General features: G+C 35.3%; 1 protein-coding gene across 1 annotated transcript; it reads right to left on the bottom strand.

The window, feature by feature from the left end:
• Positions 1 to 55: 55 nt before the first annotated feature.
• LOC121728983 lies at positions 56 to 23,360 on the bottom strand. Its single transcript, XM_042117342.1, has 4 exons — positions 23,165 to 23,360; positions 654 to 3,678; positions 339 to 424; positions 56 to 251 (listed from the first exon to the last, which is right to left on the bottom strand). Exons 1-4 carry the CDS (start codon positions 23,177 to 23,179, stop codon positions 213 to 215), a joined length of 3,165 nt encoding a protein of 1,054 aa, XP_041973276.1. The 5' UTR covers positions 23,180 to 23,360; the 3' UTR covers positions 56 to 212.
• Between the last annotated feature and the right edge of the window lie 1,881 nt (positions 23,361 to 25,241).

The raw sequence follows: 25,241 nt of genomic DNA, 5'->3' as shown, positions 1-25,241 counted from the left end.
AAGTAAACCATTGCTTTGGTTAGTTGATTTTATAAATGTCTGTTAAGTTTTTGGTCAAATTAAAAAGAACATTACAAAGGCCCTTTTCAATTTGCTCATAATTATTATTTTGGCTTAAAATTACACTCACTTTTAACACAATCTCAGTCTGATAATTATTTTTATTGTCTTCTTTTTTAAAACTATTTTGCACTTCCCCATATTTGTCTTCTTTAATTATTATTTTCATTATTATCGATTGTTGTATGTGTCTGAAAATAAAAACAAATAATACCAATAAGTGCTGTGATAGATATAAAATGGTTGATTATGATAAAAATATTTTTTTATTAAATCACCTTATTTGTTTTTCTTTCTTGAGAAACAGCCACATCTTCTAACTCTTCAAAATACTCATTTTGTGCATCATCACCCAAGTTATTTACTGAAACAAACGTTTTGTATTATATATATGTTGTGACAAAAGTAATAATTATATTTCTTCTAAAAGGAAAACTTTTTAATAATGTTACATCATAAAATATTCTTCAATTGATATGTTTAAAAGAAACATGTGGCATTTATAATAATATTATATTATTTTATATTATATTTTGATGTAATTTATCTTTGATTAAAAACTTTTTTTACCATTCAACATAAATTATACTTACTTCGTCTATGCCATCCATTAGAATATGTGTACGATGAATCAAACTTGGTTGAATTTAATCTACCATCCCCAAGTCTAAAACCATTTTTGTGATAAGATCCACCTAGTGGTCGACGAAAAGATTTAGGAGGCTTAATAACTACTTCTTCTGATGACGATATAATATGACTATGAGAACTTGTCTTCTGTGACTCAAACTTATTGAATTCTTTAGTCTTATTGAAAACGCTTTGTTTTTCTCTCCATGGTTTAGAGGTTACTACATAAACTTTTTCGTTAGTTAACGGTGATATAGATGTTTGTATACCTCCCCAGGGAGCAGATGTTGTTGTAGTGGTTCTAAAAGTAGATGATGGTGTGTAAATATGCAATGTTTCATCTTCTTCATCATTTTTCGCAGTGTCATAATTTGTCTTAGTTTTTTCAACACTGTTGTAACTTTTACTTATTTTAGAGAAAACTTGTGTGTTATTATCTGTTATTTCAAATTGATTGCTACTTGAAAATTCATGATCATAGGAATCATAATTGTTGTAATTATTTTCTTCTGTTACGTATATCGTAGTCGGAGCAGCAGTTGTGAAATAATTGTCTGGAATCTGTTTGGCATATTTTTCATTGGAACGAACACGTTGAGCTTCTTTTGTACTTGAATATTCTTGTTGAGTCCAATCATCAATTGTGTGCTGTAATTTTACAATATCAAATGGTGGCTCTTTAACATCATAAAAGTCATTTAAAATTGCCGGCGTATTCATGAGTTCAGAATTGTATTGATCTGTAATTGTAGAGACAGGTTCCTCTGTAGTCGTTCTTATAGTACTATACGTTTCTGTAGGTACTGTCACATAATTAACATTCTTCTCTGTGTGCACCTTCCTAGCTTGAAATTCTTGTTGATTATAAAAAGATTCTTCACTATAATCTTTATCATTGATTGTATATGGAACAATAATTTGGACGACTTTTGCATGATTTATGCTATGTTGTCCTGTTGGTATAGAGGACTCTTCCATGAAGTATGTTTTACTACTATCCAAAATATTTGCTGTAGACATAGTAGATCTTGGCGTTGTGATTGGAGTGTCGTCATATATTTCAAATTCTTTATCCCTCCCCGGTGTTGATGGCGATGAGAAAAAGTTTTCGTAATTCTTATGAGGTGCACTTGGTTTTAAATACAGTAAAGGAGAATCAATATTTTGTAAATTACTCTCCGTTCGATATTTGTCTACGTCTTCATCTTTAACACCACGTAAATCTGCAAAATCGGGCTTATGATTAGGTGGAATATTCTTATTAAGTGATCCTTTAGATTGAATGCTTTCATCATATAATTCGTTGCCAATGTCTACGCTTTCAAAACTAGAATCTGGATTTGTCTTTGCCGCAGATACATGGTGATCTGATGCTTGGGGAAATATATCACGACTTTCATCGATGACGTAGCTGTTTTGAATATTACGATAGACTTTAGTTTGATTTTCGGAGTTTTTAAATCTATCTATATCAATAACCGGTGATTGTATAAAAGTTGTAGGATACTCTATAGAGTGTGTATATTCTGCAAGTGGTACACTCTGCGCTATGTTTACTTGTGAATCTGATTGCTTTTGGTTTGAGCCATATAAAATATTGCCAAAATATTTTGGCGGCGTTGGTCGAAATGGTCTTGCGTTAAATATTGGTGGTAATGGCGAGATACTTAGATTTGGAAGCGCAACAGGCTGTAAAGTATGTATATTTCTACCCCTGTTAAGGGTGAATGGAGCCGGGTTTGCTAAGGCCAAGCTCATATTGTCCAAGTGCGATTGTAATGCATTATCAGGTAAAACTTCAGTCTTTACTTTTGAAGATTCGGCACCAGTAGCAGTAGCGGAATATGGTATATTTAGTGCAAACGTGTTATCGATGGGTTCACCATACGAATTTCTGAATCCAGTTGGACGAGTAACTTTTGGTAATTGTAATTCTTGAGATGGTATGTTTTGTCCGAACACTTCGACATCATTACTTTGCGGAAAATGTTGATTAAATTGTACGGGGGGTCTTGTTATAATCGGTGAGGCAGTAGTAGTCAAAAAGTTACTATCGTACTGGGCAAAAGGCGTGGAAATAGTAGAAGCGGGCAGCCCGAATGTCGAACTAGATAAAGCGTATGACGCCGGATGGTTAAATATAGGTTTCAATGTTGTCGTATGAAAATTGTATGGGAAATTTGAAATCGGATTGCTAGTCACAGCATACGGAGAACTCAGGGGATGGGATTGAGAAATGTCGACTACGTGCGTCGGGCTCGGTGGTCCGTACGTCGAAACAACTTGGGATATCTTTGGAGGTCCGTAATTTTGAAAGTGGTTGTTACTTTGTTGATTTCCATTTAACTCCAAATGTTGATTACTAAAAGGCTGTGGTACGTTTTGTACGGCGTCAAATATATGTTTTGATGCTGTAGGGCTCGGAGGACCGTACGTCGGAAGAGCATTATTGTTGTTATTTTGTCGAAGATTTTTAGGTGCTAAATCGTATCTTATCACCGGTATCCAAGGCACGTTATTGCACGGATTACAATCTTTCTTGAAAGTCGCCGCATTGTAATTGCTGATCACCTCAGACTGCTGATCGTACGAGTTTTGTGGGAAGAGCCAATTCGAGAATTTCTGGAACATGGAGGGCGAAGGCGTCGTCGTGAACGGTTGGGGCGGGGGGACGAAGTTGAAATTGTACTGCTTGTAAAACGGTGCTGGAAATTTGAACTCGCCGGATATCGGTGCTGGCGAGGGCGGGGGTGCTTGCGGTGGGGGCTGGTAGTGATATCCGTTGTCGAAGTTCTGTCGTTGGGATATACCATGCTGGTTCCCGCCGTGGAATGGCACGGGTATCACGGGCAGGAGCGGCGGCGGTGGCGGCTTCAACAAATCGTCGTAATGAGCGCCTCCGTTGCCATTATTGTACACTTTGTTCGTAAAACCATTTGCGGGCTCACATGTGTATTCAGCAATAGTGGCAACTAGTACTGTGATTATCTGAAAAAAAAAGAAAATTTTTATTACTGAAATGTGAAAAAACATGAAAATTAATTGATCCTTATCTTTGAATTTATCTAGAGATCACTCTTCATGATCGTCTTTTAGGTTTTTTTTACTTTAATAAAGTAAAGTACATAAAAGTATTACAATTTATAACACCTAATTAATTTAAGCAATCCGGTAATAGACTGGCGATAAGCAGTTTGTAATTAATTTATGTATTTAGAAAATAGAGATCACTCTTCACGATCGTATTTTAGGATTATTTTTTTTACTTTCATAAAGTTATACAAAAGTATTAAAATGTATAACACCTAATTAATTTAAACAATCCGGTAATAGACTGGCGCTAAGCAGTTTGTAATTATTTAGAAAATAGAGAAGCACGTGAAATAACAGCGGCTCGTAACAGTTCTCACACAAAACAATTCTTTGCACTTTTCTCTTTTCTCATAAATACAGTCAATAGGAGCGATTGAGAGATTAGTAATATGATTTATATTATCTTAAGCATAATATGTATATTATTTAAAGTATAGAATATGTGAGTAAATTCTTTTTTATTAAAATTGTTTTTAAACAAAAAATTAAAACCGACTTCTAAGGTAAAGAAAAAAGATATTTTATGTTCTATATCGGTATCATATTCTTAAAAGAACAAAAAGTATTAAATAATTCTTATTCTGTACTCAGTATTTCTGTTCTTAATGTTCATTATTATGAAGTCGGTACCAGTTTTAACCTAATCGCCAGTTCTATGACAGAATATAACTGCAACTTATAGGACTGGTACTCGTACCGACTTCAATATTATGAAGATTAAAGAAGATTAATAACAGAAATACTTACTGAGTACAGAATTAGAATTATTTAATATTTTTTAGTTCAATTAAGAATATTTTTCTTTTGTTTTGACTTAGAAGTCAGATTTAATTTTTTGTTTAAAAATAATAATTTCATCCTTTTTAGTTATTCTTAAGGTTTTCTATACAGTTTTGGTGTTTTGATCTACAACTCTAGGTTCATGAAAATTGAAAAGTCATCTGCTGGCCGATTCTGTATCGTACATTTGTGAGTTAATAACTGAGTTAGTAACGAAACGAAGGAGTGAGTAACGGAAAGTGCCACTTTTTGTATTCACTTGCATACAAAAGTGAGACTTTCCGTTGCTCACTCCTCCGTTTCGTTACTAACTCAGTGAAAACTCATAAATGTACGATACAGAATCGGCCAGCAGTACTTAAAACAAGATGTCGCTACAATTGTCACAATGAATTTCTAGGAGTTCCCTACATACCTCATGAACCCCGTAATCAAATTCCCACCTTTTTTTAAATGAAATAAGGGGGCAAACGAGCAAACGGGTCATCTGATGGAAAGCAACTTCCGTCGCCCATGGACACTCGCAGCATCAGAAGAGCTGCAATTGCGTTGCCGGCCTTTTAAGAGGGAATAGGGTAATAGGCGAGGGTAGGGAAGGGAAGGGAATAGGGGAGGGAATAGGGGAGGGTAGGGAAGGGAATAGGGTAGGGGATTGGGCCTCCGGTAAACTCACTCACTCGGCGAAACACAGCGCAAGCGCCGGTTTTCTGTGAGAACGTGGTATTTCTCCGGTCGAGCCGGCCCATTCGTGCCGAAGCATGGCTCTCCCACGTATAAACCTTGGTAGCCATAACATGAAATTCGAATAAGGATTATACTTTAAAACAAAATAATATTAAAATCGTTAGACAAACTACAGAATAATTATCAAAAACATCAGTCTCGATCTATAAGACTATGAAAAGTACCAAAAATAGGGTCATAATCATTATGAATGATTATGGGATGATGCATGGTGTTGTGATGATGATAATGATGATTAATGTTATCAGCATAGTAGCTTATTTATGCTTTTAGTTATTTAAACAACGCCGCTAAAACTCCCAAACATGTATATCTATAAGGAATCAGGAGTTCTGTTCAGCACCTTCGGAACCATGGTATACCATAATGGTGCAAAATCTTAATTTTTGGTAGCATATTAAGATCATAATAAAATATATCCACAGTCGAACGTATAACCTCCTCCTTTTTGGAAGTTGGTTAAAAATGAACACTAATAAAACAATATTTGCGTGCACTTTTTCCACTATATTAAGAAATTATTAACAAATTACACGACCGGTTTCGAAATTAATCATCTTCAGGTGTACTTAGTGTAGGTAGTTTTACAAAATTAAATATAATCAAAACAAATATTATAAATTTGTAATAAATTTGTTTTGATATAATATACGGTACAATCAATTACATAGGTTAAAAATGATGCCAAGACTAGACAAAAACGACACAGGGCCTAATTACTCAAACTCTACCATACTCGTATTGTCTCAATAGGGGGCTTGAGATTTAACTTTTCGATATAAGACCAAGAGCAGTTCTGATGTTGGTTTGAAAATTACGAGAATATCAATTTGCTGTAAGAAGCAATCCCAAGTAACAAGAAGATTAAAATTGTTTCATTGTAGGATATACTGATATGACCATGTCACAGCTGACCGTGCAGTAAAATTTAGAATTCCCATATCGTAATGCGTAGCAGTTTCGAAACTATCAGGTCTACCTTCCAATAAATTACCCGTCATTTAAATAAATACGTGCAAAGGCTCCAAATTGTTCGAAATATTGACTTACGAAAGTTACACTTCAACTTATGTAATGGAGAAAAGTTTTCTTTGGAACCTATTACCGTGACATCTTATTTGGTTAAAATGACTCGCATAAAATGTTGTAAAATGTTAAATAATTGAGGTACGCAAGCGATCGTAATATCTATAATAACTGTACACGCTGTAGTTTTGTTTGTTTGCTTACCAAAGTAAGCAACTTCTAGCTTTAATAAGCAAATCGCAAGGGTATAAATTCGATTAATGACCTTTTGGGCCTGCGTTTTACTGGTCTACTGTAATTGAAAAATTATAATTATTATCATACTTACTTGAAGAAAACATATTTTTTTAAATTTCTATGATTTTGCGCATTAGACATTAAAAGTCTAATGCACAAAAGAATGCCCAGGAGGATGTTCATTTACATTTTTTAATAAAATAAGGGGGCAAACGAGCAAACACCTCATGGTCAAATACAAAGGTCACCTGATGGAAAGCAACTACCGTCGCCCATGGACACTCGCAACATCAGAAGAGCTGCAGGTGCGTTGCCAGCCGGTTTACTTTACCATAACTTATATAGATTAGAGTTATTTAATAATATAATATAAATATTATATTATTAGATTACTTGATTAATATGAATATTATAGGGATTCGCTAGCATTGTTGTAAAGCTCGTCTAGAATTTTAGAGTTTCACCTTAGACAGGATTTTTCGATGAACACTCCCGAAAACTGAAAAGTATCACAGTGGAAAAATAGGTTTTCAGCTTTTGGGTTTTGCAAACGGGTCACTATCTCTATGCAATGTACATGTAACTGTATAAGAATAGACTTCCGAGTTTCTGTCATTAGACCAAGTCTGCAAAAAAGTGGATAATATTTCCGCTACAATGAAAATAATTTAGGTATCTTTGTAGAGCAAAATAATGCGATTATCACGCGAGCGTAACTACGTGTGTTGCAACTTGGCTCATGCACGTATTTGTAGTCAAAATTGAAAATCTATACTTATCTATACAAATATTATCTATACTAATTTTACTAAGCAGAAGAGTTTGTTTGTTTGAACGCGCTAATCTCAGGAACTACTGGTCCGATTTGAAAAATTCTTTCAGTGTTAGATATAACATTTATCGGGGAAGGTTATAGGCTATATTTTATCACGCTAAAACTAATAGGAGCGAAGAAATAGAGGAACATGTGAAAAAAACGGGGAGAAATTATTTGAAAGGGCTTATTTGAACGCGCTAATCTCAAGAACTACTGGTCCTATTTGAAAAATTCTTTCAGTGTTAGATAGCCCATATATCGAGAAAGGCTATAGGCTATATTTATCACGCTAAAAGTAATAGATGCGGAGAAATGGAGGAAAATGTGGAAAAAACGGGGGAACTATTTGAAAAAGCTTATCTCACGAACTACTGAAGAAACTTTTCTGTTATTTGGCACAGATAAGAAGTAGACCACGTGAAGGATCATAGGCTATTATTTGTGGACTAACTTGTCTATGAAATATCTAATGTACGCGGGCGAAGCCGAGCGGAACGTACATTCTAAAATAATAATATTATGTCAGTTCTCAAAGTGTGCTCCGTAAAGCCCTCATGGCATGGGGCTCCGCAAAGTCTTTATAGGGGCTCCGCGAGCGATATTATTGTTTATTGATATGACCATGCAGACATCAGAATGGACTCATAATACGTATTCCGTAATGAATATCCACTTCTTGCTGCAGTGGCGCAACTTTTTTTTCATTTATTTTGGGGTTCCATCAAAAATTTTACTTTTCGATTGGGTTCCCCCACAAAAAAGTTCATGAGCCGCTACTACAATACAAGAAGTCACTTAGTATAAATTATAATTGTGGTTAAATATCATCTACTAGCTGTTGCCCGCGACTCCGTCCGCGTGGACTTCAGCTTATAGCGCGCGGTAGTTCCCTTCATAGAGTCACTTATATTATAGTAGGTAGTTCCCGACTCCCGTTGAACCATGTAGATGGTAGATTGTAATCTGTAGGCTACATTACTGCAAATTGCAAAATTTGCACGATAGAGGTGTTTCCGCGGTACGCTTATTTCAAACTTCAATGTTTAAAGACAGACAGACACATAACACATAAAACGCGTATTTAAGCGTTAGGGGTTAAAAGTTGGGAAGAGGAGTCGAAGTCAAACATCAACGATCAACTTTTATCAATTCTTCCAATAGCCGTAACAGTTATGAGGAAGCTACATGCCTTCATCCTTACCACATCTTATAGTAACACTTTTGAGTAAGCGATAGTGCGATGTAGGAGACGGCACGACGCCATCTATAATGAATTTTTGGAACTAACTTAATTTGAACTTTACGCATTTTCACCCCCTTACATCCCTTTTTTCCAGTTAAAAAGTAGCCTATGTCCTTTCTCAGGATTTAGTCTATCTGTACAGTACAAAATTTCATTACAATCCGTTCGGTAGTTTTAGCGTGAAAGCGCTCGACAGACAAAGATACTTTCGAATTTATATTAGTATAGATTTACAGACAGACAGGCACATCACACATAAAACGCCCCTATTTTTGACCGACTTCCAAAAAGGAGGAGGTAATTGCGTATGGGTTATTAAAAACGGGAGTGGGCCGTGGGGTCGAAGTCGAACATCAATGATCAACTTTCCTCAATAATATCAAACATACGTGATAGGAAGCTTCATCCCAGTGTTGCCAGAGCTGTATGTTCGAAAGTTACTTATTGCCATGCGAAAAGTAACATTTTGAGGGGAAAAGTAACATTTCGTATTACTTATATAATATTTTAAATGCCGGGGGGGGGGGGGGGGTCCAGAATGCACGAAAACATACTATACATATAGAGATATAGAGATGAAGTGATTTTTTTCATGGATTCCGTATAATTATTTTATTATTAAAATTATTTATATACCTATTAAAATGAAAATATGATAACATAAGCTCTTATACAAAAAAACACAATTTTTGGCCTATTTTTGCTCTATCACGGTACGGAACCCTTTATGAGCGAGTCAGACTCGTGGCTGATAAAGGAGAACTGTCAAAAATTTGTTTTTGTTTTTGTGGCGAAAAAAGCGTTAGTTGCTTTTTTCGCCACGTTCATTCAAAGCATTGTCAGCTGTAACGACAAAACTCAATAAAACTAAGTGTGTTTCGTTTTCGCATTTTTGGTTTCAAACATCTTTTTTTTTCAATTACATACCAAAAGTAACGTAAAAGTAACATCTGTAGTCATGTCACATGAATGTAACATGCAAGGGTCAAAAGTAACGTAAAATGTTACAAAAGTAACAATCTGGCAACGCTGCTTCATCCTTACCACTTCTTATAGTAACACTTTTGAGCAAGCGATAGCGCGATGTAGGAGACGGCACGGCGCCATCTATAATAAATTTTTGGAACTAACTTAATTTGAACAAATTTACGCATTTTCACCCCCTTACAACCCTTTTTTGCAGTTAAAAAGTAGCCTATGTCCTTTCTCAGACCTTAGACTATCTGTGTACAAAATTTCATTACAATCGGTTCGGTAGTTTTGGCGTGAAAGCGAGACAGACAGACAGACAGACAGACAGAGATACTTTCGCATTTATAATATTAGTATAGATAGTATAGATTATGAGCATATAAAATTCTTGTATCAACTGTGTTTGTGCGCGAACTCCTTCTAAACGGCCTTACTGATTTTAATGAAATTTTGCATGTAAGTACATTCGTTAGGCCTGAGAATAGGTTTTTATAGACTTCTTTTTATATTGATACTTGAATTAATTTATATAGCAAAACAACGTTTGCCAGGTCAGCTAGTAATTTATAAGGGAAGGTCCGGTGCAATGACCTTCAACATTCGCACGCTTCCACCTCGGCTTTTACTTAATTGCCCGACAGAACGCAATGTTCCTATTCTGTGCCCGTTTCTCATACTACACGAAAGTGAAATGTAACTTCTTGTGTGGTCATTTGGACAATGTCAGCACCGAGTACTTATTAACACCGAGCCTATGTAACATATTCACGCATTAGCCGTTTCGGGATTATTTTGCTAAAAGTATTTGACATCATCTTAAAACTTAAAAGGTATCTTACGGTAGAACCATAAAGTTAATATACCTAGCGGAATAGAGCAACAATCTCGAGCTGTCAAACGAAACCGAAATTGGTTGTATCTGTGTGTAAAAATATGTGTACGAATACACTTACACAAGCATGATTGAACATGATTTCTATGAGATTTATTTATTGTCAACTTTTGGCACGTGCCGACTGGACGTCAAAAAAAATAGCGCTGCTGTCATGTATCACACGTCTCTTTTTACCACTATCAGTATAGTGACATCTCTCTTGCTCAGGCCTTTGTTTCTCTATTCCGCTAGGTAAGTATATTAACTTTATGGGTAGAACGCAAATACTTCTCAACACGTGATTATGAACAACAAATAATCTTAATAATTATTAATAAGCACTCAATGTCGTCAAAATAAAGCGCAATACGACCGACCAAAAAACATCGTTATTCAAATGCTCTAGATGGGCTTTACTACGTATATAATACGTTATGATAATATCGGCAGCCTTTCAGACAGAGTAGGGGTTTTCTATCGTTCCTTTTAAAGAAATTGGTATCGCCTACTTTAAGTATATAATTATAACTATTGATTTCTATGCATAGGTATATATATATATATATATATATATATATATATATATATATATATATATATATATATATATATATATATATATATATATATATATATATAAAAGCTTTTGACTCAAAAGCTTTTATAAAAAATCCCTGGTACCCCTTAAATCAAAACAGTGTGCACATAATATTTCAATTTTTTAAATTAAACTTTATATTATTTTATGCCAAATTTTTAAGCTTATTTAGCCCCGCAATTACACAACTTTACCCATAAACTATTTATCATTGATAGGTTTAAGGTTATGTCACTGGCTCACTGCATAGATAAAAGTACTGATTTATAAAATGACGTATAAGAGGAAATAAAAATAAAAAAAAATCGAAAATTGACTGTAAGATACCACCTCTTATAGAAACACTTTTGGGCAAGCGTTAGCGCGATGTAAGAGACGCACGACGCCATCAATTATGCATTTTTGGAACTAACTTAATTTGAACATATTTACGCATTTTCACCCCCTTACAACGCCTTTTTCCAGTAAAAAAGTAGCCTATGTCCTTTCTCAGGCTTTAGACTATCTGTATACAAAATTTCATTACATTCGATTCGGTAGTTTTGGCGTGAAAGCGAGACAGACAGACAGAGATACTTTCGCATTTATATATATAATAATATTAGTATAGATTGCTAATAAGACAAATACGGAAGTATACTGACATTTGACCTGTAATTTCTACATCAACGTAAACCATCATCGTTACAATCAGATACACACTGTCTTTAAATATTTCTATATTCACATTTCACACTTTTGTTTATGGATCAACCATGAATTACGTCAATGACCGTAAAATGAACGATTTGCTCCCTGGCCATCACAGTAAAGGTTAATGACTCGCAGCGAGAAAAATTTACCATAATCTCATGTTACACAGTATAATATGAAATAGAAAGTAATGACTGAACTTATAAGTGCCATCATAATGACCACGGATATGATCACTTATGCTAACGCTGTTTTACGTCCATCTTAAATTGTTAGCATTTATGCTAAGCTACGAATAAACTATACAGTACTTGTTAATGTCAAAATCAGTTGAATTAACTGGGAAATACAATAAACTGGCTACTGCCTTACCTCTCGAGTCTCGCCTGTATTAAAATTGTGTATCAAATACGTTTTAGTCAGTCTTAATGCATTTTGATCTAATAAATATACTTATTAATTATTATTAATATCATGAAGGTCGGTATGAACTAATTGCAATAAAGTCAAAGTACTTATTTAGACGACTAGTAGCATTTTTCCCATAGCTAAATTTTAAATAGGGATTTTTTTATTATATTATGCTGTCTCTTTGCTGTATTTTCTGCGGGATCTAATAATAGTAAATTGCTTATTGCTTGCTCATTAACGTTATTAAATTACACTAGTTAAGTCATTAGCGGCTCCTGAGCCCGCGCGGCTGCAACAAAAGTGCAAGTACATAGTATTTATATCATACAGTAGAGACTACAGTGTAGCTGAACAAACAGCGCACAATGCTGATCACGCTATCGAATTTTCTGAGGTCGGCACAGCAGAGGTCGGTCAGATTAAATCATTCAGATGTACTGAATGATTTGATCTGACCGAGCATGACCACTGACCTGCCCCCTTACCATGAGCTCTTATATTATTACTTTCAGATTTGGCACAAACAAAAAACAATACTTATGTTTATATAAATAGAGATCGATAATCCAAAAGTTATATTAAATATACTGCTATAAGAGCTCATGGCTGAAAGATCTTCCAACCGAACCCACCCCGTTCGATTGGAAGATCTTTCAGGTCATGCTCGGTCGTGCCGATCTCAGAAAATTCGATAGTGTGATCGCATTGTGCGCTGTTTGGTCGACCATCACACTTGAAGCAACAAACTGCAAAACATAGATATGTTTTGCAGTTTGTTGCTTCAAGTTATCTAAAATCACGATATACCCTGTTTTGTAATTGCAGCACTAGACATAATGCTCAATGTTGAATGTTTTAACTACAGCAACGCTTCGCACAATCAAGCACTTTCATACAAATTACAAATTAATTTCAATGAAGTATTAACACAAGTTTGTGAGTTGTGCATTGTGCGCTGCTGAATCGCATTAAATGCTCTATTGAAATACATCCAACATGCGCGATTCGCATGCGTCCGATTCAGGCGATGATGGTCAACTGCACTGGCGTAAACCTTTAACTCCTTGGTTTCCCTTAATTCTATCAATTTTTACATGACCGCCGTCAAAATAGGGACTTTAGAGTTTAGAGGGTTTCACTACGAATAATAAAAACTAAGGAATCGTAACTCCCATACTATTACCGTTTTAAATTTGGTTCTTTTTGATCTGTCATGTAACGTCAGCCTAGTACCGCTCAAGGTCACCTAAATATTGCAAATGTATTGAAATGAGGTACACTTTTTTGACAAGTATTGTGGAGCATGTTTTTTGACGGAGTTACTTTTCCTTCGTTTTTATTATTCGTAGGGGTTTCATATACCTAGCGCAGGCTAGTAATTTCATAAAAAGACCAGCTTCGTCATACTGTATATAATTTATATTGCGGTAATGGCATTAACCGGTAGCGCCGCGCGCCGCCGATGCTCATCGATAACATCATTATAATACTGTTCCGCATTACCTGTTATATTACATTACATCAAAACGAAAGTCGTAATCGTAAGCGTTCAAGTTCAGCTCGCGATATTGAATTTATAATTTGAGTTAATCCATATTCCATACTAAACTTAACCGAAAGTTTGTCTGTTTTGATGAAGTTTGCTATGGCAATACTTTGAGTGTCTAAACACACCATGCCGAAGTTCCGCGGCGGAAGTTCGGCATGATTACGTCAGCAATGTCAAACAATATAACGCGACGGAATTTCGGCATGGTGTGTCATCGGTAATTTAAAATACATTGCAGGCGGAATCATGCCGAAGTTCCGCGGCGGAAGTTCGGCATGATTAGGTACGTCAGCAATGTCAAACGCATACAATAATATTACGCGACAGAATTTCGACATGGTGTCATCGGTAATTTAAAATACATTGCAGGCGGAATCATGCCGAACTTCCGCCGCGGAACTTCGGCATGGTGTGTTTAGACACTGAGTGCCCGACAAGGACGTGGGACGATTTTCATCCTGGAAAAAAGGAAACTCCCTGCGTTGAACGATTTTCGCGAAACTCGTTGCTGCTTTTAAATTTGTTGCTCAAACAAATTGTCTGATACGTCTAAAAACAGCTTGACAGACACAAACAAAACATTGTTTGACTAAAGCTTCTGTATAACGTAATAACGTAAAGATGTTAAATTAATAAAATAACATAGTTAAAGTCTAAAGTATTTGTGGGTTGTGCCCACAGAAATAGATATAGTTAGAATTGCCATGTGTATGTACTTCGCGTGCCATCGCGTTCTCAAACTTTGTACAATTTTTTTTCACACACATTACATCTACTTACCAAGTTTCAATAGTATAGCTCTTATAGTTTCGGAGAAAAGTGGCTGTGACATACGGACGGACAGACAGACAGACAGACATGACGAATCTATAAGGGTTTCGTTTTTTGCCATTTGGCTACGGAACCCTAAAAATCAGTCAACAAACGGTGGAACAATAATATAATCAAAGGCAAGATTTTTGATAATAATGTGATGATTCATGGCATAATTATAGTGATGATGATGATTAGTATTATTGACACATTGACATAATAATATGATTTTAGTTGCTGAAACAACGCCAAAATTGCCGAACATTTATCTATAAGGATTCAAGAGTTCTGTACAGCATCTTCGGAACCAGGGTGTACTTCAGCGCAAATTCTTATTTTTTGGTAGTTTAAGCTTAGAATCCTTCAGAAAAACGTAAAATCACTATATGTTTCCATATAAATTTTAAGGAGTCCTGTCGATTTCCTATGGATTGCATCATCAGATCATCACTTTTGTGATCATGTTACTAAATTCGGGCTACATCTCATACAACAACAAAATAATTTTGGAAATCGGTCTACATCGGAAGTCGGTTAAAAAGTAGCCTAAATTATGCCTTACTACATCAGCTATGTGCCAAAAAAAGTCCCGTCAAAATCGCTCCAGCCATTTCAGAGATTAGCCGGAACAAACTGACAGACAGACATACTGTCTGTATGTAAAATTGTAAAAAAATGTTGTTTTGGTGTATGTACCCTATATACATTCATATGCATCTAGTAAAAAACGGTTCTTTCAATATTACAAACAGACACTCCAATTTTATTTATATGTATAGATAGATGTATAGAGTATTTATGTTCCTGTTTAGTGATTTAGTTTAGAATAATATAATATATTACTAGCTGTCCTGGCAAGCACGTATCTTTAGATTTATCATTCCTCTGTATATTAAGAGCCCATATGACCCTAACTTGACTACATACTTTAACCTAGATCTCAAAATCTGTAAGGTCTAGAAAACTGATTTTTTGACACAAGTAACTTCAGTTCATAAAGATTAAATGCTCAAGACGAAAACACGATTACTCAAAAAATGCTCGATAGTTTCTTTTTTTACAAAAAACCTTGTTTTAGACACATTTTTGCTTGGATCTTCGAAGTTTGCTGTCTTTTCTTTAATATTTTTTAATATCTAAAAAGGTATTGATAAAACCTAAATTTGCTCAAAACACTTTTTTCATAATCATTATAGTTCGTCTTTTATTCAAGTAAAACTAACTCGGCGATGATTCCGCGCCGTCCTTTTTCACCTGGCATATGAAAGACGGGCGTGAGTGTGAAGAGAGAAGGACGATGTATGATTTTTAGAGTCAGGTGAGCTCTTAACTCGAATAATAATCGATTAAAAATCGATATACCTATTAAAGTGGCCAAAGAGACGGGGCGCGGCGATGCCTTCGAATCGATTCCGCGCGTACGGGTATTTCCATCACTAAAGCGCTCTTGTGACGTCACAGTAGGTATGAAAAAAGTGACACGCTCGTGTTCATACAAATTGGAGCGACATGGCGGTTCTAACTAGATACATGTTCTGTGGTTGTGCCCTTTTCTGTAATACGGTTATCTAAACTCATTCTTATTTCTTTTTATAAAATTGAATTTAAAAAGACCTTATTTATTCAAAATACAGTTAATTTAATTCATAATTATTCCCGTTTAATTAAAAGTTTATGTTCAAAGTTGGTTCCAAAACCATTAAGATAGCATAGCCGAAATCTTTAGATTTTTATCATTACTTCTTCAGAAATGCTCACACGGTCCATGAAAATCAATACTATTAACGATAATGGATAATGGACAATTTTAATTACTACCTTCCAGGTATCTAATTCGATAGTATTCCCGCGTAATAATACTGCTTACTGGATAGGTAAAGTCATATAATTAGAAAAAACCGTCTGGGTGACACTCCTTTGCAAAGGATTTCGTATAAAATATATTTTTTTTACGTTACGCAAAAAAACAGAAACAATAACGTTTGTTGTATGAGACCCAATCTTTATTTCTCTAGCATAATATATTCAAAATTACCAATCCATTTACGCTAAAGCATTTATATTGGTAAGAAAAATCTACCGAAACTACTGGCCTAATTTTAATAAAATTTTTACTGGGACCAAGACTTTTAATTGCAGTAAAACGCCTATTCTCCGAAGAGCAAAATTTACGTGTCTCGGGCTTGTATACTCTGAAATAAAGTATGTATGTAATATTTTTAAACGGTAGATAGCATCAGTATCTAGTCTAGTTTGTATAAAACTTAAACACAGGTTTCTAATTTAAGTAATTCAGACTAAAATAATTGAAGTCGTGTACAAAAACCTTGTTTTTCTAATTACCGTAACGTGTCGCCACGCCAGCTGGATCTCGAAGCTTGCTTGTAGTTTTTTCGTACATAATATTTACTTTAATCTATTCATCGTTTTTTTTTTTTTTTATGAAATGCAAGCGAGCAAACGGGTCACCTGATGGAAAGCAACTTCCGTCGCCCATGGACACTCGCAGCATCAGAAGAGCTGCAGGTGCGTTGCCGGCCTTTTAAGAGGGAATAGGGTAATAGGGGAGGGTAGAGATGGGAAGGGAAGGGAAGGGAATAGGGGAGGGTAGGGAAGGGAATAGGGGAGGGTAGGGAAGGGAATAGCGGAGGGTAGGGAAGGGAATAGGGTAGGGGATTGGGCCTCCGGTAAACTCACTCACTCGGCGAAACACAGCGTAAGCGCTGTTTCACGCCGGTTTTCTGTCAGAACGTGGTATTTCTCCGGTCGAGCCGGCCCATTCGTGCCGAAGCATGGCTCTCCCACGTATAAATGTTTTTAACGTTTTAAACGCTTATAAACATTGGTTGTCGACTGATTGCAAAATATCGACTCACTCACGGTCTAGGCTAGGCTCGGATAATTCAGAGTCATCAGGTGTATCTCTAGATAAAGTCGTCCAATTAAACAATTCGTGGGAGTCGATTTTTCGAAATGTACACGACAATGTAAGCTGTTACGTTTTGTGATGGGAAACAACGCTTTCTCGCACTTGAACATTCCCATACGAGTCACAATTGGTTGGAACAATCGTCAGTTCAAGACCACGGCCAGTATTATGCTCTATGACAATAACGAATCACTGTGAGATGTCACAGCGCAGCCACGATTAGTCTGTTACAGAACATTACGTCTATCTATAACACCAGTTACGTACTAATTGTCCCTGTCACCAACAAATTGGGGTAACTAATGATCGCCCCACGATTCTCAGTTTAAAATGTTTGTTTCGTGCATCACTAGAAAGTGTTCTTGTGATTCATATTTCATTCCTTACTCACAGGTACAATGTCCTTTGAAGGATAATCCACATCCTTTAATACCTCTTAACTGAAATTTTGTATGCCAGAGATATTTTCAGTCCCGGAAAAGGACATAGGATACTTTTATCCCGGAAAATGTACGGTTTCTGTGTGATAAACTTATTTTGGTAACGTAGTTGCAGGCGTCATCTAGTAAGGACTAAACACAAGTAGCGACGGAAGCAAACGACGAAAATGCGATCAATCTTCGTTTCCTTTTGGACAATTTAATTACTCACGAAAATAATCAATCAAAGAAGAAATTGTAACAATGCCGTGGCCAGTTGTAACCCAGTTCGTTAAATGAGGAAACACATGTCAGACGTTTAATGAAAAGGAAAGTGTGCACGCACGCGCCGAGCTACATCCGAATTCTGAATAGTAGTCACTCGCGATTGTGAACTGTCTGTCTAATTAACATGTAATACTGGATGGCTACTTGTATTACATAGTAATTAGATAATCATAGAGAAGCAGCACACATAATTACCTAAATCATAGCGACTACACATCAGTGGTATGGTGGTAAATTTTGTTGCAGTAAGCTTTTTGTATCCCCGAATATAATATTATGTTTAGGTGAATGTTTCTTTTCGAATTCAAATTCGAAATTCTGAAGTCTTCATGTATTCTAATTTTACATAGATAAACTTCTAATATTTTCCTGTAACTATATAGTTGTAAATTATGTATGTACAGTACTTTGTCTTGTTAGCAAGTTTCTCTCCGCAGCCTCCCAGCATGAGTAATTATTGTATTAAATTACCACTCTTCACAATTTGCACCTAATTTAATTACATATCATCACCATCAAAAGCCTTCAAAAGTAGGCTAAGATACCACGTATTTTTCAGAATAAAAATTTTAAAAAATACGTGGTATCTTAGGGATATAGGCCTAGCTCAGTTTTTTAGGGCAAGACCGACCTCTAAGGATCTGTCCAAATGACGCTGAAGTTTACTGATAGTAGCAATCATTATTATGAACTATTATCAAGGCGAGCGAAGCAAGCCCTATAGTACGAGTATATCCCACAACCTGAGCGCTTTTGTGGTACACTAAAAACTTTACGGAAAAACTATCAGGCCAATTGATTTGTGCTTTAACCCTCCGTGCACCACGTAAATAAAAGTTACACCGTGCACCACGTGGGGTTTGTCAAACCCCAAGACTTATCTGGGCAAGAAATGCGTAATTTGTATTTATTTGTTCATTTTATTTCAAATAACTGTTTTTTGTCTATTTAATTGTAATATAAAACGATACTTACTGATATAACTCCTATTTTTAATCCTATACACCCAAAAATGAAAATTTAGTACCTAATCTTTTATCAAGTAAAACCATAGACTCTTTTTTGGTGGGCTCCCACAATTGAATAGTTTATGAACCTTTTATTTCCCGAACTGCTATAAAATTTAAAAACTAACTATATCCTTATATAGTTAGTTTTTAAATTTTATAGCAATACAAATGTAATAATATTAACTTAATATGATCAGTCTGCAGGATATTCAGGCAAGTTGAAATCAGTACATTTTTTACAATGAAAGTGTGCACGGTATGTGTAAGCAAATAGGTTTATTATTGCGCTCACAACCGTATTTGAGTTTTTAATTTATCTTTCTGATATAATCTGAATACTTCTTCATTGATCTTGATATTTTTTCTGGTGGTCCAGGGGCTCCTTTGCCAAGAAATTGGTGAAACCGCAACAATAACCTCTCAGTATCCATGGTTTATATCTTTGCGATTTTTAAAATCTTCTTCTATGAAAGTCATACTTAATTTGTTCATTAACCTGTCCACAAATGCTTATTAAATAGAAATGAATTCAAATATGCGAGAAAAATAGATTTTTTCACATTTCACAATACTCTGTCTATACAACTTTTTAACGACGTCCTGAACTACGTGGGGTTTGTGGGACCCCAGCACACTTTGTATACGTCTGTTCATCGCATCGGTGAAGAAAATCCTAAACTACTGCCGCCGAACGGTAAGGCAATGTCTTAACCCCAGCTACATAGAGCTTCAAAAAATCACGCGATTATTAAAAAAGTTATGAAAATTTTTGTACGTCTGGGGTTTGTCAGACCCCACGTGGTGCACGGAGGGTTAACATAGTAATTTTTATTTATATGTAAATGTGTTATTATCAATCAGTTAAGGTTTTTTTAAATGTAGCTGTGTCAATCAATCGGTAAAACGACGCGAGCCCTCAAAAGCTCGGCTTTTAGCTAGTTATCTCGGTAAGTTGACACAAATATTACGATACGACTTGATGGAATTAATTCGTTAATTTCAGATGTTAGGTACATCAGTAAGCATTTAATTTATAAATTAAAAGATTTAAAAAAATAGAATAAAATCAAAACGTGTGCATACTGTATATGAATTATGAAACCACATGTGGTTATGGAATTAGGTAACAGTACACCGTTCACCGTTGAAAGAACGTTCTTAAAAACTTATCACAGACGGCTTAACCGAGAAAGATCCTACACAAACAATATGATACAAAAAATATTTATCTCCTCCATCCCAGCTTATCAGTTTGCCCTAGAAACCCTTCGACTAAGTATTACTTACGGGACCAAAAAGGAATTTACACTAACAAGATTATAGAGGCTAAAGTTTGTGAGTTGGTATTTCTTTACGGAGATGGGCTGTTCAGTAGGTACGGATTTTAATAGACTTTGGCATGGTTTAGGCTTTGGATGAACACATAGGCTGCTTTTTATCCCGCAGAAGTACAATAACAATTTGCAAACAAAACAACGCCTCCGTGGTCTAGTGGTTAAGAGCGTGGCTCTCGACTCGGAGATCGTGGGTTCGATTCCCGCGTTGGAAACATGTTATTTCCAAGTTTGGTTAGGAGTTAGGACAATGCAGGCTGATCACTTGATTGTCTGACAAGTAAGATGATCCATGCGTCGGATGGGCGTGTAAAAAGTCGGTCCTGCGCCTGATCTCTTGCCAGTCGTGTCGGTCTTCCGTCCCACTGGGTTATGAGAGTGAAGGAATAGAGAGTGCTCTTGTGTACTGCGCACACACTTGAGCACTATAAAATTGCTCCTGCGTACCTGGCCTGGTTTCAATGAAACTGGCCACTGTCACCGAAATCGGTGTGGGGAGTATTATTATTGTGCTTTCCTCTAAGTTAACATTGTAAAATGTAGAGTTAACTCTACCACAAAATAGAAATAGGTAGGTATCTACGTACCTGGTAGTTGTAGTACCTGGTACAAGTGAGTGATCTCTTAAAAACAAGCATTTAACTTTCGTATTTTATACCTCACTTGATTTCCGGGCCGAATAATTTTAATTGATGCTTTTATAATACTAATTGGTTAAAATACGAGTTAAATAAAATTCCATCTCATGTTTTTTTAATAAGTGGGTAGTCGTACCTTGTGAGATTTTCGACAGCGTTCATTTAAATATTAGTTGCCTACATTCTTAAAATAATTGAATGCTTACTCTATTCTGTTTAAAAACGTTAAGCATCCAGATAAAATAATAAATAATCACTTTAAGCCCCAATTTCACCAACGTCTGTTAGTGTTAACAGCTTGTTAAAATGTAATGTCTTCTCTTTCATTCATATGAAAATCGAAAGAGGTAACGTCATACTAATTCCGGCGTTAACTTTAACAGTCGTTGGTGAAATTGGGGCTAAGATACGAAACTAACCTTTATATTCTTTAAACTGTTTTAGGATTAGGACAAGTATAAGATTATTGTAAGCTTACATAGCTTTAATTTAAGTGGAAATTAGGGTTATAGTCTTACTGGATAATATAACTACTTATTTCAGTAAAACAATAGTCTTACTGGATTTAATTGACCTAGCATAGTAAGAAGTATATATACCTGACTACCTACTATTGCAGGTTTGTCATTCTAAGTCCTGGAATATACTATTGATTTGAATGAACATTAATTATTCAAACATTTAAAGAAGATGCATGCAAATTGTTTAATATTCTATTTATTTTTAAACGCCTTAATTGCAATAGTTTTCTCTAGACACCAATTTTAGTAAACTAATGTTAGTTTCGAGCAATTTAAGGCAATTAGAAGTTATGTTTTAATTTTTACTGTGCATTAAATTTAAATAATAAGAATTACTTCTTATATAATACTTGCTCAAGTAAATATCTGAATATCATAATAGATTTATACTGAAATGAGTTTTTTAAAGTATAAACAAAATTTTGAGATAAAATGCGATTTCTTTGGCTGGCGCATTTTTCATTGGAGGAAATCCGGTGTGATAAGACCGAACCGTCCTAAATCATAAAATCATTTGACGTAAATATTTCGAAAGAAAACTACCAAAAATGCTTTCATCACATACCGAAGCCTCATAATATTTAAAACAGCATAATATGGTTTGTTCAAAACTTTACTAAAACCTACGAATAATAAAAACTAAGGAATCGTAACTCCCATACTATTACCGTTTTAAATTTGGTTCCTTTTGATCTGTGTGTAACGTCAGCCTAGTACCGCTCAAGGTCACCTAAATATTGCAAATGTATTGAAATGTATACCTAAGGTACACTTTTTTGACAAGTATTGTGGAGCATATTTTTTGACGGAGTTACTTTTCCTTAGTTTTTATTATTCATAGACTAAAACATTTAAATTAAACATAACTTTCACAGACACGTCTTCTCTATGAAAACAGATGACAGCGGGAAATAGAATATTAATTCTCTACGAAAGTGCGGAAATTGTCATGATCCGAATGATTTTATACTGTCATACTGTAACTGACATTTATTTTCATTCCTTCGACGAATTCCGTGTCGAATCATATAATATAGTGTTGATTTTACTACTAGTATTTAAGATTTTTAATACAATCAATGGAGGCTCTATAAATTTTATGGTTTTATGGCATAAAATGTACCATGTTTCAATAAAACGTTTATATTTTCATTTTGTTGAAAATATAAACGTTATATTTTCAACAAAATATAGACTACATTACGGAACCTTTAGGCTTACAATCAAGTATTCTTGCAAGTTGCAAATTACGCCCTACTTATTAGAATAATTAAAAAATTAACGATTCATTACGCACTCAAACGGTAGTTTGCACTAAGCGTAAACAGTAGAGTCTGTATGTACACTCAAACGCATTTTTAAATAATTAATCAATTAATAACATAACTAGACGTCACGGAACCCTAACGGCTTACAACTTGAGGTTTGTAAACAAACGTTACGTATCCTTAGTCTAAATCAGTTATTTCAACGAAAAAAACATACCAATGCCACCGCCATTTCATCCGTTAATTTATATCACTGTCTTTATCATCACTAGATAACAGTTGGGCACAGTTTCACCGTATCACATAATCGACTGTAACGTATTAGTTCCCGTGGTCGTGTGCGCGGGTAAAGCACGAGAGGTGTTCCCACGACGGTGAAATGCACGAACAATGGAGGAAGGCTGCGCGCGCGGCGAAAGGTGGGCAAAAACAGAGTGAGGTGAGCACCGCGGGGACGGTTTGTACCTGCTGACCCATTTGAGGCCACCCGCCATCCCTTGATAGAATGCGCGGGCGCATTCTATCGCGTTCGAAATTCAAATCGATGTTTTTTTTATCGGACAACAAGATCGTCGTTTTATTTAATTTTGTTATTAGTGCCTCAGAGGCAAATATTAATTACATAACCGTAATGAAATAAAGATTTTGGTCAAGCCCGATACATTTGTCAAACTTTTCATTAAATTGAAGTTTAATCATCATTAAATGTCTCTAACTACCGCACTCAGAGTGGAACATTAATTACTTAACTGTAATTTAATGAAGATTTTGATTTTCGACATAAGCCTTGCAACAAAGAAATAACAATTAACAATTATTTTATGACCTCGATCCTTCAAAGTAATTTTGACTACTTTTAATAGATAATTAGCTACTTCTGTATTTGGTGAAGCCAGAATTGTGTTACAATAGCCCACATCAGACGCGAATTAAAATAATGTTTTCTTGCAACTTCGTTCCGGGCACACTCTGATAGGACGTGATACACTGCATCCTCTATAACCCCACACGTATGACAGTTAGGCCACAGTATAGCAATATAGGGTAAATATATTGCTATACTGTGGTTAGGCGATGAGACCTTCTTCATTATGAATGTGAACTTGTTGAGAGGAATATGACCTGGTATCAGATGCCCCTGTCTAACGACCTCTTATCGAAATATTCGCGCCATAATTCGTAGCATCTTAATTTAATAGCTGGAATATTATGTTCCGTGTGATAAGAAACTCAATAATTATTGTGAACACAATGATTTAATATACTTAAGTACTTTTTGTTATATAGAGCCGAACCGCGACTGTTTTGAATTGAAGGTATACAAAAAGTTTCAGAAAGTAGATGGGTTCCGTACCATTATGGTTATTGGTTGCCATTATTACCTCTATAAAATTCTATAAACATACAATATTTATAATTAAGAACCTCTGAATCAGTGTATTTCAAACTGTGGGTCGTGACCCTCTGGGGGGTCGCCAAGCTTCTGTAGGGGGGTCGCCAATAGGTTGAAGGGAGTATTTTAGTTAAACAAATTAAATTAAAAATTCAATTTAAGAACGCACCTGACCCTAGCTTGACTACATACTTAAACCTAGATCTCAAAATCTGTAAGGTTTAGAAAACTGATTATTTACACAAGTAACTTCAGTTCATGAAGACTAAAAATGCTTAAGACGAAAACACGATTACTGAAAAAATGCTCGATAGTTTCTTTTTTACAAAAAACCTTGTTTTAGGCATATTTTTGCATGGATCGTCGAAGTTTCCTGTCTTTTCTTATTTTGTTATATAGGACGATGTTTGATTTTTTGGCTCAGTAGCCCTCTTAACAGAAGGAAATCTTCAAAAATACATAATAAAAAGGCCAATTTCGTGAAATATTTTATCATATCAGGGGGGGTCGCGTCATAAATAAGTTTGAAAAACACTGCCCCAAATCATTCATTAATGTATGTTTGGTGTTATTAGCGTGGAGGACTTGTAGATTTTTTTAAGATAGATGAAAATTAGATGAATACTATTTAGATAGATGATTTTTTAAATTAACACTTTTAGAACGTCGTGTAGACGTTTTAAAAGTGTTAACTTTATTAACCTAAAGTATTTAGAAATAAATATTTTGATTTTGAGATGTGGATTGTGGACATCGATTGATGGAAGGATTAAGATAGGCCTACGCCTACCCGCCTGTAGAGGGGACTGTCACCTAAAACTTACGTTTTAACGTTAATTTATCCTGCTTGTAAAATAGTAGTACAAAATAAAGGCTATTTTCAATGCATTAAACTATTAAT

This window comes from Aricia agestis, chromosome 7 (genome assembly GCF_905147365.1).
Source record: "Aricia agestis chromosome 7, ilAriAges1.1, whole genome shotgun sequence".
NCBI classification, from domain to species: Eukaryota; Metazoa; Arthropoda; class Insecta; order Lepidoptera; family Lycaenidae; genus Aricia; species Aricia agestis.
This window is presented reverse-complemented; position numbering and strand designations above follow the sequence as displayed.

Excerpts from the sequence above, each read along its gene's own strand:
- LOC121728983 (XM_042117342.1), bottom strand. Across the intron at positions 425-653 it reads TAATGGATGGCATAGACGAA|TAAATAACTTGGGTGATGAT; the intron begins GTAAGTATAATT and ends CGTTTGTTTCAG. Across the intron at positions 252-338 it reads AAGAAAGAAAAACAAATAAG|ACACATACAACAATCGATAA; the intron begins GTGATTTAATAA and ends TTTTATTTTCAG.